This window comes from Ptychodera flava, chromosome 1 (assembly GCF_041260155.1).
Source record: "Ptychodera flava strain L36383 chromosome 1, AS_Pfla_20210202, whole genome shotgun sequence".
NCBI classification, from domain to species: Eukaryota; Metazoa; Hemichordata; class Enteropneusta; family Ptychoderidae; genus Ptychodera; species Ptychodera flava.
The window spans coordinates 1,238,197-1,255,458 of NC_091928.1; the positions used below are offsets into that span (position 1 = coordinate 1,238,197).

Sequence of the window (17,262 nt, forward strand, 5' to 3'; positions counted from 1 at the left end):
TGTTGGCGAAATTCTCTCATTTTTTCCATTTTAAGTTGATTTTTTATGCCAAAACTGCTTCGATGCTGTGTTCGAAGCGTCTAACAAACAATAGATGAAAGCATTCAAACAGCTGCCAATCACGAGGGGACGCGCAAAGGTGCAAACGATCAAACATTTGTTATGTACATCGGATCGATTACGATGTCAACAATGAATAAACGATTCTTACTACTGAACGAAAAAACTTGACCAACGGTTACTGAACACGCGCCTCAATGAATTCAGACACAAACGGACTACTTCATGGTTTCAAGCAGGTTGCCTCTCCCTTTTTGTTCGTTGATATGTGTACCTGTAGGCCTATGAATGGGTGATGTGTGTGTTGACCTGCAGTACGATATTTTACGATAGATCGCTTTTGGAAGTATGTTGTGGCCTAGCCCTGCGTACGATGATGTGTATTCCCGGCGTTATACGGCCTCCCACCACAGCTCTGCTGATTACCATGGACAAAACCGGCAACGTGCGGATCCAATTTGGACGGAGCACGAAAAACTACTTTCTAACTGTTTTCGGCCGAAATCAACTCGATTCCGATCTACATGTATGCAGCCTACCCAAACCACTCAACCGCTCACAGACTGCGAAAAAAATGCTCTCGTGACGTCCAAAACCGTTGTTTGCTCGCGATGCACGGGTCAATTGCTCATGCAGTGGACAGGCATTGTATACGTTCATGCCAGGATTACATGTATACAGGTGCCCATGAGCTTCATTATTTCCTGTCGGGTCGGGGCGATGAAACTAAATCGTGATTGATTCATCTCTGTCGGATTTGACCAAAAAGAGACACTTGCCATAGATTATAGCATCAAATGTTGACCGTTCAGACTGAAACATGATAAAAGGTCTGAAGATCGCCGTGATCGGTGATGTCTTTCTTCTCTATACGTTTTTCTGAGCTAGCTTTTTACTAATTGTTCGAGTATTAGCTGACGTTTTTTTGAAAACTTAATCAATTTTTCTTTCCCAACCAGGGCACAACATTACCTTTTTTACATTCATGGTAACCTAGGATGAATTAAATCGCAGATTAATAGACTCTTATGTTCTTCCTCGATTGTCTGTGACTGATTTTGCTATCCCAATATCGATATTGCGTTCGCACTCGGGTGTCTTGAAACTTACGTCATTCACTGAAATAGTTTTCGGACAAACTCAAGAAATTCGACAACTACTAACGAATAGTCGGCAAGATTTACAGAGATAAGCAATAATAATTATGGTCATTTTACCGTCTTTTTCACCATTTTTGCCGTCTTTAGCTAAGCGGACTCGTTTGACGGAAGCAGTATATACTGTATATACGATCTGAGTTCCCATATTTTTACCCTACCGTACGAGTGTAGTATTCGAATGAGTGAGATCATAATCTTACGCTGTTCCGAGTGGTCTGGAGATTTTTTATAATATACATGTACAATAAATTGACCTTATCAAAAGTACTCTGTTTTACATTGCTTGGATATTGATATTTTTTCCGTACGTTTTGACTGTTGATTTGAAGTCTTTTGATTCTCCATTGGCAGCAGCACATGTACGGTTACAACCGTCATGTGATGATCAGAGTGTGTTTGTAAAGTTGTCGAGAAGTTGTTCAGAAGAAAAATCATTTTGTATTTAGAGGCTTCAGTTCGGGATTTTTCAAGATAAACAAATCATTATACATTTCCTACGTCTTTGAAACGGGATTACGGTAATGTGATGAATGTGATGAAAATTTGTGAACGTCTTTGCAATGCGTTCCCACGATGAGTGTGAACTGATTCTTTGTTAGTAAAAATCGTCAGAAATGGTCCAGTGACCGTGATAAAATAAACACAGATGCAAAACCATTGCGAGGAAGATAGTAAGAAATTCACATTGCAATATTTGCTGTCGTATTTCTCAGCAGGAATAATAAGTTTTTACACGTTGTGTATAAGAACAGCAAGCAGGTGTTCGGCGGTCAATTGCTTCTATCATGATCTTGATCGCAGCTATTTGGCAAGAAGACAGCGGGTACTTATAATCTCCCACAATTATTGATATCATGTCTTTGTGTTAAAAATTTTCGATTGGAGGCAGCTCAAATCAACAGCCGTGATATATTCGAAATCGTGTTCTCACTGGACACCGAACTGCCTGCTATCAACAGTACGTTATTTACCATCGGCGGTAACACATTGGTCGTAATCTTGTCTTATTCTGCCCCGACGTTTATGCCGTCCAGAAATTTCAAAGCTAGATTTTTTCACCCTGACATATAATACAGCGACCTTGCACACTAAGGATCATTCCACTGTTTCTGTCGTGGTTTGTTGGTTTTTTAATTTGCTCCGTGGCCCCGGTAAGATTTTTTCAATACGATACACAGTTTGAAATTTTTTCAAGGTAAATTTAGTATATTCCCAGTTTGTGGGGTAAAGTTTTCTGGAGTAAAAGCTTGAGTTGACGCTGATAGGGTAGACGTCGAGCCCGGCACAGTTGACTGGGACCCGGTCGGTTTAGGGTCGTTTAGTCCAGAAACCTGCAGCAGAGTTCTGTATGATCACCATTCGACATTTGGGTGATTTTTTGGTCAAAGTAATGCAGTAACAATGTACGCCAGATTCTTTGTGTTGTTTTTGTCACCGTCATACGCGTATACGGACGGTTTTCGATTAAAAACTGTAAAAATATCCAGTGCTCGTAAATGCGTGCAAAATTTATTCAGTGACTGTTTACGCAGCAGTCGTAAATACGACTAGGATTTACCACCACGTAACAACTGTAAACACCGCATCAACAGTCCATACAAAAATTTTGTGCTGAATCGAGGGAGATAACAATTGCGGTAGAAAAGGTCAGTCCATCATCCGTCAAAGTTGTTGATCGGAAAAATCTTCACTGAGCGCCAACTACATGAGTGGCTGTTATAGTTGTACACGTAGTTCTGTGGGCTTTCCACTGTCCGTTGTTACGAGCTATGTTCAAAGTGCGTCAAGCTACGAATATTTTCATGTACTGAGTTACAGACATCGGTGAAGTACCGGGTACATCGATTTTGTTCAAAACCATTGCCTGTTTGTTCCTCGTGTTGTTTTTTTGTGTCCCTAACGTCGGCTGGCTCTATGTGCGTACAAACATAGCAGTCGGGATTAAGATTTCCTGGATAAATAGATTTATTCCGCCTCTGACGCAAAGATACACACTGTTTTACATGTGCCACTCCTAGGCCCTGGGATCGATTTCCATACCTTTAAACAATTTTCACTCACAATATTTAGGTTTATTGGCAAATGATAATCAAATGCTTTATTTCCACCTTAGACGAAAATCCGTTAGAAATGGAACGATTTTCATCATCGAATGACATAATGATATATTAAACTACTGTTATGCAGTTTATCAATTTTTTTCTGCAAAATTTTCCGAAAATAGGATTTCCTTTGCAAAACATGAAATTTCAAAATTTTTACATCAAAAAGTTGTCAAGTTGAAAATAGCTCCGGTTCACTTTAATTCCAATGCTGATTATGTGGCCCATGACGTCATCAACGAGTAACCATTGAATCCTATAGAGGGCGCGACGTTCGATATACGAGGCATTTGATATATATTGAATGGTGCAAACTCTATAGGATTCAATGGCAACTTGTTGATGACACAGCAGGCTGCATAGTGCGCACACTATAGGATTCAATGGCAACTTGTTGATGACACAGCAGGCTGCATAGTGCGCACACTATAGGATTCAATGGCAACTTGTTGATGACACAGCAGGCTGAAAAGTGCGCACACTATAGGATTCAATGGCAACTTGTTGATGACACAGCAGGCTGCATAGTGCGCACACTATAGGATTCAATGGCAACTTGTTGATGACACAGCAGCATGCATAGTGCGCACATTATAGGATTCAATGGCAACTTGTTGATGACACAGCAGGCTGCATAGTGCACACTCTATAGGATTCAATGGCAACTTGTTGATGACACAGCAGGCTGCATAGTGCGCTCATTATAGGATTCAATGGCAACTTGTTGATGACACAGCAGCATGCATAGTGCGCACACTATAGGATTCAATGGCAACTTGTTGATGACACAGCAGGCTGCATAGTGCGCACTCTATAGGATTCAATGGCAACTTGTTGATGACACAGCAGGCTGCATAGTGCACACACTATAGGATTCAATGGCAACTTGTTGATGACACAGCAGCATGCATAGTGCACACTCTATAGGATTCAATGACAACTTGTTCGTACACTATAGGATTCAATGGCAACTTATTGATGACACAGCAGGCTGCCATAGTGCTCATTTAACTGACAACAACCCAAGACTATTTTCAACTTGACAACTTCACGATTTGAAACCATCAAATTATATGATTAACATAGGAAACCTGCTTCGTATTAAAAATAAAATGCCAGTGAAACTGCATAACAGTGATTCAAATGTATTCACTTGTTGTTCAATGATGAATATTGTTCGATTTTTGTGGAGTTTCTTCTGTTATTGAAATCTAAGATATGATTGTCATTGCATATTAAACCATCAAGAGTGTGAAAATTATGGGAGAGAAGCAAAACATTATAGCTAAAAACAGATACTATACCTCCTGATGTTTGGCAAATGGTACCATCTCTAACGTATCAATTACATAAATGATCAGCAAGCTTTGTTTTAAGTGTTAGGTTTGCAGGTTTGGCAAAGCATCTGTTCCTTTCTGAACCTGTTCATCCAAATTCCCTAAAAATACCGGTAGATACAAAATCATCATTGATAATAATGGATTTTGGCAAATCATTGAGGTCTGATATTCAAAATAATGTGACATAATAATTAATGTTCTTACTAGATATGATTACACTAACATACACCTTTTTCAACAGAAAGAACAACTTCCAGAAAGTAAAATGACATACATCACAAGTAAAAGAGTTGGTCGTCGATTGCTGGACACTTTTGGCGATTCACTGAGACATGTGAATAAATTATTTAATAAAAAATTTGGCTATGCAGCGAGGAAAGTTCCAGCCCATATGCCACATATGATTGATGTAGAAATTATGAAAGAGTTACATGACAGGTAAGTGACAGTCCTTTTTGTATAAATTGAGGATTAAATTTCCCCACAGTTAGTGTAGATACTGTGTTTGGTTTACTGTCAAGTGTTTTAGACCTCCAATTACCGGAATATTTCAACGGTGTTAAAATGTTGACAAATTTTGATGGATTTGTTTTTCAAATGCATTTTCCGATTTCAATGTAAGTGTTATTGACGTGACTTTTTGATTTTACAGTTTTCCTGAAGAGTTTGACAAGACATCACAACATCAAGTTAGACATTCTGCTGATATGCAGTTTGCATTTTCATACATGTACTTCATGATGAGTCAGACGAAAGACCAAAATGTCTCTCATATATTTGATGAATATGACACAGATAATTCTGGGTAAGTATCTTTATTGCTTATTTGACAGACAGCAGATGTGTGTGTGATTTGTGTACCTGTTTATGATATAGGGATGTTCTCAAAATCTGTTCATGTTTGATGGGAAAATATATATAGGACATGTGGATGAGCCATAAGCAAACCAAATGTGCAATACATAAGGAAAAATTGCTTAAAATGCAAAGCATACTTACAATAGTATTGACATGTTTCAAATCACTAGCAAATTGTGACTGGCAAAATTTTAACATTTCTTGTAGTGCTCATCTGTGTCAGAGTAAACATTCTTTATGTAAATATTATGCAAAACATGATTTTGTTGCTCAACTGATCTTCAACTTCATATTAAACAATGATTTGTTGAAATCATATCGAAAAATGTCTTTAATGTATAAGTTGTGACAGAAATGATTGTCTTAATGTGAGACATTTCTGTGCAAAGTTTGAATGAGTACTGCAACGCCTTCATTGTACATGATATGGTGTGTGCATGTATTTTGGACTCAATACCCATATGAATATGGGACAAGTCACACTTTATGGATAGGGGATTCCACACACCACATGCATATGGGACTCCACATAGGTATTTGTATCTGTATTGTACAATTCTAAATCCATAGTTTAGGGCAATGGAGGTATGATAACATCATGTTTCTATACAAGTCTTAAATAAATTCACATGAACAAGTGCAAAATTGTATGAAGAACACTTCATTGTGACAAGCACATTTGTCATATCTATTAAATGGCTGAATATTGCTATAGCAGACAATTCCATTATATTCATTAGATTATAAAGGTTTTATTTTCAAACATGGCTGAATAAATTTCGTGTTGACTTTTAAATGCACTTGAAGTTACATGACGATATCAGGTTTTTAAATACTTTTTTACCATAAAGTGAACTGACATCTATATTCCTTTCACATTTCCATGTCTGTTGAGCTAATTTGAAGCCAGTCTGCTACTTTCCCACAAATATATAAACATTGTATGCACATATTATGTGATCTATAATTCACACATGCTAAAACACTGACTTTACCTGTAATGTAACTTGTAAAAATTTACACTTGTTTCACATTTACCAGAGCACTTTCAGACCGTGAGATCCGAACTATGGCCACGAAGATCTATGATCTACCACTGGATTTACAAACGTTGACGGGTTTAGAAAAAATGATCAAAGACTGTGCAGAGCTGTTACCAAGAGATAAGGTGTTTGAACCTCCAACGTCTGAACAGTATTATGACAAAGAAATGGTACGATGACTTTCAATGTACTTGGCTATGATTCTCACCAGCCTACCCTTTGAGCGCTGTAATTTTCTCCTGCCAAAATTGTAGTGCAAAATTTTACAAATTTTTATGAATTTTTCTGTGATTTTTTGACAATTTTGGATCAAATGGACATCACATTTAATTGGCTACAGTTTTTCTCAAAGTTTTGGCAAAAATCTGAGAAAAATTGACAGGGGTTTATTATATATGTAGGGGACAAAAATAGACTTTGCTGCTCAAAGGGTTAAAGTAAACCTACAATAATCAACATCATTAAATAATTATATTCACTTTCGTATAAATAATAAATGCTGTTTGATGATCCATAAGATAATCTGGTTGGTTTTAGTCTGTCTAACTGGTCAGTATTCTGATGTTTGTGCTTGTGAGGAAATGCAATTTGTTCTAACCTGGGTGTTTATTCTAACAATTAGATATTATTCCCTAACAATTTTCTTCATTCAGCGAAGGAAAATACAAGTGATGTAATGACCATGTTACCATGAGTCAAAGATGAGGGGTGACATGGTCTTTTTATCCAAGCTGAACGAAGAAAAATATAAGGGAATAAGCTACTTATCACATGCACAAGCCAAGAAATTGTCATTTTGTGCAAAGCACGAGAAATTTTCCATAACAATTCTGCGTATTAACTTTTGAAATACTTTAGGAATAATATCAATACGCCATGGGCAAGTTGTCAATCATTTCTAGTCCATCGCGTGAGTAAGGAACGCGGCGTTCATGTTCGTGTATGGAGCAAAATGCCAGGTGACCTGTCTGTCTACACATACCTTCCGCAAAGTTATACACTATTTCAAAGATGGAATAGGCTTAGAAATTTACCTCAGACAAACTTTCGCTTTGTAACATGTCGCTGACCCTGGTTTCAATGTTTATGGAACCCATGGTAATGAGACCAGCTTTAAATTCGTTGTTTCAACAAATTGTTCACGTAATTCCTTAGGAATATACAGGCGGTAAACTCTTGTGTTTTCATTGTTTGGATTAATATTAGCTCACATTTGGTATACCAATGTGAGGTAATCGTATAAGCTGAATCAGTTCATTTGCATGCCATTTGCATGTCTGTATGTATGTATGTATGTATGTATGTATGTATGTAAGTATGTATGTATGTATGTCCGTCCACGTCAAAAACAGCTAAACCGCAGCACCTACTGTCTTAGTATTTGGTGTCACAGGTGCACCTAGGGATGGAGATGTAAATTTGTTCAAATGAGCATGTCAGTGCCAAAAATATGCAAATGAGGGGAAAAAAGGAAAAACCCTGCAAATTGCTAAAACTCTGTAACCGTCGGTCAGATTGGGTTGAAACTTGGTGCACAGGTTCCTTTAGGCATTCTAAAGTAGGTGTTTAATTTGGGGTGAAATTTGCATGTTTCTATTTTTAGGGTAATTTTTAGCTCACATTTGGTGTACCAATGTGAGGTTATCCTATAAGCTGAATCAGTTCATTTGCATCTGATTTGCATGTCTGTATGTCTGTATATTTGTGGGTATGTGCGGATGTATGTCCGTCACACACAAAGGCTCCCATACCGCCAAAGCTACCATTTCAGTATTTGGTGTACAGGTAGATGCAGGGGTTGAGATGTGAATTTGTTCAAATGAACACATCAGTGTCAAAAATGTGCAAATGAGGTAAGAAAAAGTGAAATCCTGCAAATGTGCAGGAGGCATACCAGTGAGAAACAGGCAAACTCCACTGATCTTGACTCATTTCCTGTCATTGTTTATGAACTGTTACATATTAACAGACCAGCTGCAACCATAGACAGTAGATGGGGGAAGACCGTTTATACTAAACTAAGAGGGGCTTGTTTCTGCTATGCATGTTGCTAAAGTTGACCTCCAGTACCTAAAGTTAGACCTTAATTACTTTTGTCATTCTTGTTTTTCTGGTTTAAATATTTCTTGTTGTTTTTCTGGTTGTACTGTGCAGAAATCATTGCCATAACATCAACGTAGAATTTTCCTCCACTGAACAGATAGAAACAACATTTATTGTTGATCATTGGTAACCCATACTGGTATATACCAATTCTGATCAAATTTGAGCGACACCGTGTAATTGCGGTATTTTTTCAGTTTTTAGTCAAAAATGTTTTTCTCTGAAACCACTCATCTGATTGCTTTGAAAGCTGGTATACATGTTCCTCAGGATGACCTCAGTCAAGTGTATACAAATTGAATTGAAATTTTAATATTTGTAATTTTTGGGCAATTTTCTAAATTTTTGGTCAAAACTTTTTTTATTGAAAAATTACTAATTTGATAGCTTTGATATTTGGTATACAGGTTCCTAAGGTTGATCAAAATCAGTTTAATGAATATTGTGAAGATATCTTGAATTTTGTATTTTTGCTGAATTTTTTGGTTACTTTTCTCATTTTAAGTAAAATTTCTTCTTCTCTGAAACCGCTAGCCCTATTGCTCTCAAATTTGGATTGGATGTTTGCAAGGGTGTTACCCTTCTAATTGTTGAAATTACGACAAATTGGAAATATTACTGTTTTGTGGCAATTTTTGTCATTTTTGGTCAAAAAATCTTAAAAGATATATTCTTTTTAAAGCCCCTGGACAGACAGCTTTTATATTTGGTATACAGATGTCCAGAGATGACAATAGTTAGATATGTGGAAATTGTCCTGAAATATACAAATTTGTATTGTTAAGACAATTTTGTCATTTTTGGTCAAGAAAACTTGTTCTCAAAAATACTTACCTGATAGCTTTGTAATTTGGTACAAACGTCCCTAGGGATGTTATGAGATAAATTTTCTACTCAAAGTGCTGGGAAACCCCCAAATTTTTATATTTTAGGTAATTTTCTTTTGTGACCTTAAATGACCTACACCAACCCAGGATATGTTGTGAGAGAGTTTTGAAGGCTGTGAACATAATTTTGTCATATTTAATATCAATTTGTAGTAAAATTTGATCCAGAAAACAAAGCTGAAGTGAATTTTTTCATTGCGAACCAATTTTTGCAACTTTTGCATGTAAGACACACAAGAACTGATGAGAAATTTGGATCGAGGATAATTCCAGATGTCGTAATCCCCCCCCCCCCAAAGTGGAAGGCATTTCACTATCTGTTACTGATTTAAGTGCTGTTTACATTCGAATGATAGCACTCATAGCATTAATTAAAACATCCCCAAGGTTGTAAATACACTTCTTGCCATGCCAGCTGGTCTTATGTAAGCGGTGGAACATTTGATATTCAGGAAGGGTAGGGGATAGAAGATTGATGAGGTAGCGTTACTTTTTACCAGATCCCTTGTAGATTTTTTCCCTCTCTTTATTTTTTCCCAACTCTCCCACCTTTTCTTTTTGTCAAGCTTCTCTGGCTAATTTCTTTGTTGACATTTGCTTATGTAGGTAGGATCTGCTTGTCCCATTGCTATAGAAGTTGATATGCATGTTCCTAAAGATGACCTCCAGTACCTGAGTTGCAGACCTTATTTGCTTTTGTCATTCTTGTTTTTCTGGTTTAAATATTTCTCGAATGGACCAATTCAAACCGAATGTGAGCACACTGTCCTTGACAGTATTTTTGTCGTAGCCTATGAAAATATCGTTTTCATGAGATAACATTTGGAGCCCTGGACGTGCACCACACTTGACCTCCTTGTTGCACTGGAAACTATGTCTACCGCATGAAAGTACACTATGCGTCAAAAAGTTGGGGGGGGATGGGGCCTATACGAATGTGAATCCCCATATTGGCGATGAAACTAAAACACAAGGACTCAAAATTTGCCAAGTGGATGTATTTTTTCAGACTAATAATCGTGACTAATTTATACAATATTTTCACATCAGACACATTTTGATCACGGGAGAAATACCAGCTGCCATGTCATTTGTTTACATTGACAAGCGCAGCACACTGAAGATCAACGCGAAAAAAGGTGCGATGCACCAAAATTGATGACATAGGTGTGGGTTGTCTTGATGTAGAACAACCAGAAAATAAATCCTGTATTTTTTGTTCACAGATGACAAACTTGGCTTGCTGCATGTGATAATGCAGTTTATTCAAGCATATTTGGTTTAAGCAATAATGCAATGGGATTTAGCCTAGGTGGGCCATCTAATAATGTAGTTTTCCGTAACCATGGAGGGAGAAGCAAGAATAAGTCACCACCTACTCCCTGAAATATTCTTGACCTATTTCAATTTAACTTTGCACAAGGGCATAGTACATACAATAAAGCACAGATGCAATGTTTTATGTGATATGAGCCAATATGGCCACCAGATGACAATGTAGTCGATCGACATTCTTACATTGTTGAATACAACCTACATTGATGTTGGCCATGAGTCACAGCTAACTTGACAAGTTTGATGTTGTTTTCAGCCATTAGTGACCAAATACCTGGTACTACATTGTGAGCCACTGGTAGAGTTACTCAATAAAACACATCAAGGACAAACCAAGTACAAGTAAGACAACTTTTCAACATTCACTTTTTTACAATGAATCATGTTTATACATATATTTCAAAAACGGCATTTCACAAGTTAGTCAGCGTTAATCATTCTATTCTTGTCACTTTTACAACTTTATGGTTTTTACAGATATCACAAGCTTAAAGTGACCAATAAACTGGCAATGAAATCATTTCAGTGCTTAAAGTGACCAATAAACTGGCAATGAAATCATTTCAGTGCTTAAAGTGACCAATAAACTGGCAATGAAATCATTTCAGTGCTTAAAGTGACCAATAAACTGGCAATGAAATCATTTCAGTGCTTAAAGTGACCAATAAACTGGCAATGAAATCATTTCAGTGCTTAAAGTGACCAATAAACTGGCAATGAAATCATTTCAGTGCTTAAAGTGACCAATAAACTGGCAATGAAATCATTTCAGTGCTTAAAGTGACCAATAAACTGGCAATGAAATCATTTCAGTGCTTAAAGTGACCAATAAACTGGCAATGAAATCATTTCAGTGCTTAAAGTGACCAATAAACTGGCAATGAAATCATTTCAGTGCTTAAAGTGACCAATAAACTGGCAATGAAATCATTTCAGTGCTTAAAGTGACCAATAAACTGGCAATGAAATCATTTCAGTGCTTTATAACATGAACTGTAATAATAGGATATCTTAACTTATAATTGGATACACAACTTTTGAAATATAGCAGTTTTACGATCTAAATGATATCAGAAGGGTTATCTCCCAAACCTTGATCAGCCAGACATTTTCCAACCACTTGTTTGGGCGAAGGTTACGGCTGGGTTTCTGGTGTCCAGTAGATGCATGTCCAGGAGGTAATTATCCTAGAATCATCTGAACCAGTATGATAACATTGGTAATATCCCAGTAGGGTAGAACCAATAAGCTTGCACATAGGAAGATTGAAAGTGTGTTGACAGCGTCGCTGGCTGTGTGTACGGCAGTCACTAAACCTGGCTACCCAGTGTTCTTTTCACCAGGACAGTGGCCTTTGACGCAAGTCATGATGACAGCTATCAAATGATGTTTTGTGTTTCATTTAAGATGAATAATGTGGTTCATTAGCTACTATAGACTATAGTCTATAGAAGCTATTGGGATGGGTATCCGTCCGGAGTCCGTCGTCAGTCTGTATGTATGTATGTATGTATGTATGTATGTATGTATGTATGTATGTATGTATGTCCGTTTGTGAGGCGTCCGTCCACTCAAATATCTTGAGAACCGCAGTACTTACTGATTTGATATTTGTTGTGTAGATGAAAAATATGATTTTGAGAAACTATTTTTTTTAATTTTTTGATATTGTTGGAAATAGGCAAATTAATGCCAAAAAAGGTGTTTTTGGTAAAAAATCTTCTTCTTCATAACCGCTGGTCAGACAGCTTTGTTATTTGGTATACAGGTCCCTAGGGATAACCCAACTTAGATTTGTTCAAATTGTGATGAAATATGCAAATTTGTATTTTTAAGGAATTTTTTTGTCATTTTTGGTCAAAGTTTGACTTACATTGTATGTAATTCTTGTACTGTATAAACCCTATCAATTCACCCAGAAAAAAAATAATTAATATGATTTTAAATAATTGAATTAATTAGGAAATCGTCAAAGCCAAAATAATTTTAGTGTGGAATTATCAGAAAGTTCAACTTTTTTTGACAGTTCATAGTGAATTGAGGATTAAAACATGTAAAGGCAACTTTCCTGAATCCCAACTTTGATATATTCTGAACCACCATTTATGTTATCGAAAAGAAATTGCTCATAATAGTTTGTCATGATAGGGTGGTCAAATAAATAGAGATAGAGAAAGTTCTAATTTCCATTTATGGTTGACTTGGTAAGGATAAAATAAGATTACTTTTGCGTTTGGAGGAAAAAAATAGAGTGGTCAATTAAAAGAGTGGTCAAAGTGATAGGGTTTTATGGTAAAGCTGGGCTGTAAGATTCCTCATGTGCTATTTATAGCAATTATGCAATCTGTGTAAATAGTGCAATGAAAGTGTAACATGATTCCTTATAATGCTTTTGATGACCTTGAACTTCTTAAGTTTCAAACATTTGTCTCTTCAGTGTGCTTTCTCTGAGTACGTACAGTCTCAACTTATTCAACAGAACTTACTTACAATGTTAATTTGAAAGTTAAAATGTCCCTAGGATGACCTTAGTGAGATAATTTCATACAGTCAGGAAATACTTAATTTTGTATCCATGTCTATAGTAGCTTCAGGGACTTTGGCCCTATGTTTTTAATTAGTCATTTTAATACCTCTGTAACTGTATTGCTTGCAATTCATGATCAAACTAGAAAGTATTGAAGTTTGGGCTGTGATGTTCAATGACCTACTCACAATCATTGTGGGATTGCAGAGGGAGTGCTGATGTGGTCAAGGAAAAAGTCTTACTGTCTTGTAGTGATGCATGTGCATCAGTGAGCCATTTTCAGCAACCTTTGGCAGCCTGCTGTGTGAGCTATTGTAGCTTCATTAACAGAACGTCACAGGATAAGGAATGAATGATCACCTCGGACCCTGAAAACAGGATTTGCTTTTTAATACAATTTTGCTTGGACATTTGAAGAAATTCAATATTGACTCATTTACCAATGTGCAGCCTTTCCTCTTTTACACATTTTAAATTGCATACAAAAAGTTGTAAGGGTTAGTTTTTGGTCACCAATACAAGACTACTGGGTATGTAACTCTCGCAGCACAGACACACAGTTGCTGATTATAGATTGTGTTGTCCCCACGGACACCGTCCGGGGGGACTTATAGGTTTGGTCATGTCCTTGCGTGTGTGCGTGTGTGCGTGCGTCCGTCCGTCCGTCCGTCCATTCACGCAGATATCTCAGAGATGCCTGAAGCGATATCATTCAAACTTGGTACAAGGATTACTTCATATGTCATACAGATGCACGTCGATTTGTTTTGTGATACGATCCAATATGGCTGCCAGGCGGCCATTTTATTACGATTTTTTCATGTACAGAGCCATAATTCAGGCATGTTTCAACTGATCTTATTCAAAGTTGGTACAAGGACATTGACCAATGTCATAGATATGCACGTCGATTCTTTTTGTGATACGATCCAATATGGCCGCCGTGCGGCCATTTTGTTACGATTTTTTCATGTACAGAGCCATAACTCAGGCATGTTTCTACAGATTTTATTCAAAGTTGGTACAAGGACATTGACCAATGTCATAGCTATGCACATCAATTTGTTTTGTGATACGATCCAATTTGGCCGCCAGGCGGCCATTTTGTTACGACTGTTTCATGTACAGAGCCATAACTCAGGCATATCTCAACCAATTTCATTCAAAATTTGTACAAGGACACTGACCTATGTCATACATATGCACGTCAATTTGTTTTGTGATACGATCCAATATGGCCGCCAGCACTGGGCAAAATGCTTGATATTCAACAATATATACACATATACTGATTCTGTACATGTGTCAAATACGTTCAGTATACAGTACGTATGCTAATAAAATGCAAAACTACAGTGTACACTTAGTGTGCAAAGATCTGCATTAGGTATACTCATGATATGCATATTCAAAAGTATTTTTATCACAGACCTAATGAAGAGGACTCTATCCTCTCTGAGGACCTGAAATCAAAGCACCCATTAACAAGTGGGGACTGTGTCATCAACGATGACTAGTTGAAATGCAAATGAGTTCAACAAGATTTAAGAACAGTTCAGTGAGTCTCAAATTTACCAATTCATCAAAAAACATCTAAAAGTTAAGTTTGTACTCAAGACACCTCTCTATGAGGTGCCAAATGTAAAATAATCAGTTACCATATTTAAAAATGTTTTTACTAGTGTACAGAGACGTACAATTGGTTGAGTATGCACACATACACACATGGATGGTACACACATGGATGCACACATATACATGAACATAACCATGATTTCAAATATGTTCCCATTACATTGCAACAGGTACATACAAGTGCACATATTTACTGGTACACACACTTACATCAGAGTCCCTTTACATAGATACATATACATATACATACTACCATTTTGGCAACATTCCATGCTGAGGCCATATAGCGGCACCTGTCAACCCATATCACCAACTGCAGCTTGGCTGTGCATTGCTGCCGCATGCCGTCAAGCCCCGAGCCTCCACCTTCACATTTACTGCCATTTTACACAGGCACCACCCAATACACTACCATTTTGCACAACTCCATGATGTTGGGATTACAGGGCCAACTGTCAACCCAGATCATAACTCCACTCGAGCCTTGGTGGTTGCAAATTACTTCATGTTTTTCTCTCATTAATATATGCATAAGTGAATATTTGTCTTCATTTTCCGCATAAACGACGAAAATAAAACCTGCTAGCGTTACAATGGTTACTTAAAGTCACACTAATTCGTGGTATTTTATGGCTCAGACTACAAGCTCAAACAACAGCCACGCATGCAACAACAAAGTTTGTCCAAATTTTAGGCAGCGTTGTCTGAAAGTTGCACGTGTGCAGCTATATTTAATAACAAACCTGAAATCACTATCAACGCTATTTGGACAGCTATTCCATTACACCCCAGTGTTGGAGCAATGCACATCTACTTTGTAATGTAATAAAGTTTAGAAAATGTTCTCCATCAAAACTCAAATACTTAAGCTTTGTTTTCAAGTCAGTGTCTAAAATTGTACCAAAGTTACATGGGTAAAATCAGTATGCAAGGGTGTACATTTGAAATTTCATCAGCACTAGCAACTGTGTATGCAGTGAATTTATTGACATTTTCCTATAGTGCACAGTTGATGAAACGGGTCAAAATTTCTGAAAATACAAAGGCATCGTATGTTTGGTTTTATCTCAACTTGGTGCCTAACATACTCTCAGTGTCATGAAGATCTTTGTATTTAAGCTTGTATGTACACTTTGCTATTCACACATTTTGTTGTCTGTATTTGAGAAATTAGATCACTTCTGAATCATTAATATCAACATCTTTTCTTCCACAGACATGAAGTTATGGGAGATGAAGAAGTTGCTTTTAAAATGATAAGGACCAACGTTTCTCATGTAATTGGCCAGTTAGATGATATTAGAAGAAATCCAAAGTGAGTTAAGTTTGTGTAGTTTCTGTAGTTCTTCATGTAATCCAATCACTCACTTTGACATGTAACAAGATTATTATTAGTCCCCAAGAACACAGTCCAACAGGGACTTATTGATTTGGTCCCGTCTATCCAACCATCCGTCCATCCATTAGCAGCCGTTTCTCTGTCACTCTTGAGCCAATTTTTTTCAAACTCTGTGCAAGGATAAAGTATTGTGCCATACATATGCATGTCAATTTATTTTGCGATATGATCCAATATGGCCACCAGGCAGCCATTTTGTTGCAAATTTTTCATGTTTTTTGAACCATAACTATCCCTGAACTGATTTCCTTCAATGTTGGTACACAGATAAAGAACTATGGCATATATATGTACATCAATCAATGAATATTGCTTGTAATGTTGACAAAACAATTTTACTGGAAGTTACAAAACTCATGGCAGTAATGTCAGAGAAAATGGTCAAATTACAGACAATTGCAACATACACTGAAACTGAAACCCAGGAGTATATTTAGGTCATATCTATTTATCTCCAGAGTGTCCTTTGTACATTTGAAGTTTGAAAAATAGACAGTAATACGCAATAGTGCTGATCAGAAATGACGTCACTGTTCTCTCTCATTAATATGCATAAATAAATAGTTGTCCGCATTTTCCGCATAGACGACGAAAATAAAACCTGTAAGTGTTACCGTAGAATGCCTATTTAGCGTCACACTTATTTGTATCCATTGATGACTGAGACTACAAGCTGCAACAACTGAGCCACACATACAACGACAAATTTTGTCCGAATTTCAGCATAAGCTTATTTGTCCGAAAGTCGCGCGCGTGCAGCTATATTTAGTAACAAACCCGAAATCGCAATCAATGCCATTTGTAAATGAAAAC

At 37.0% G+C, this 17,262-nt stretch overlaps 1 protein-coding gene across 2 annotated transcripts in view; it reads left to right on the forward strand.

The window, feature by feature from the left end:
• Positions 1–17,262, forward strand: part of LOC139116119 (N-acetylglucosamine-1-phosphotransferase subunits alpha/beta-like) — a 119,580-nt gene that overhangs the window by 61,331 nt on the left and 40,987 nt on the right. For both annotated transcript variants that reach the window (XM_070678776.1, XM_070678700.1), the window contains exons 20-24: positions 4,904–5,100; positions 5,315–5,467; positions 6,562–6,733; positions 11,145–11,230; positions 16,267–16,365. In XM_070678776.1, coding sequence (XP_070534877.1) covers positions 4,904–5,100; positions 5,315–5,467; positions 6,562–6,733; positions 11,145–11,230; positions 16,267–16,365 — 707 coding nt within the window. The remainder of the gene's footprint in view (positions 1–4,903; positions 5,101–5,314; positions 5,468–6,561; positions 6,734–11,144; positions 11,231–16,266; positions 16,366–17,262) is intronic.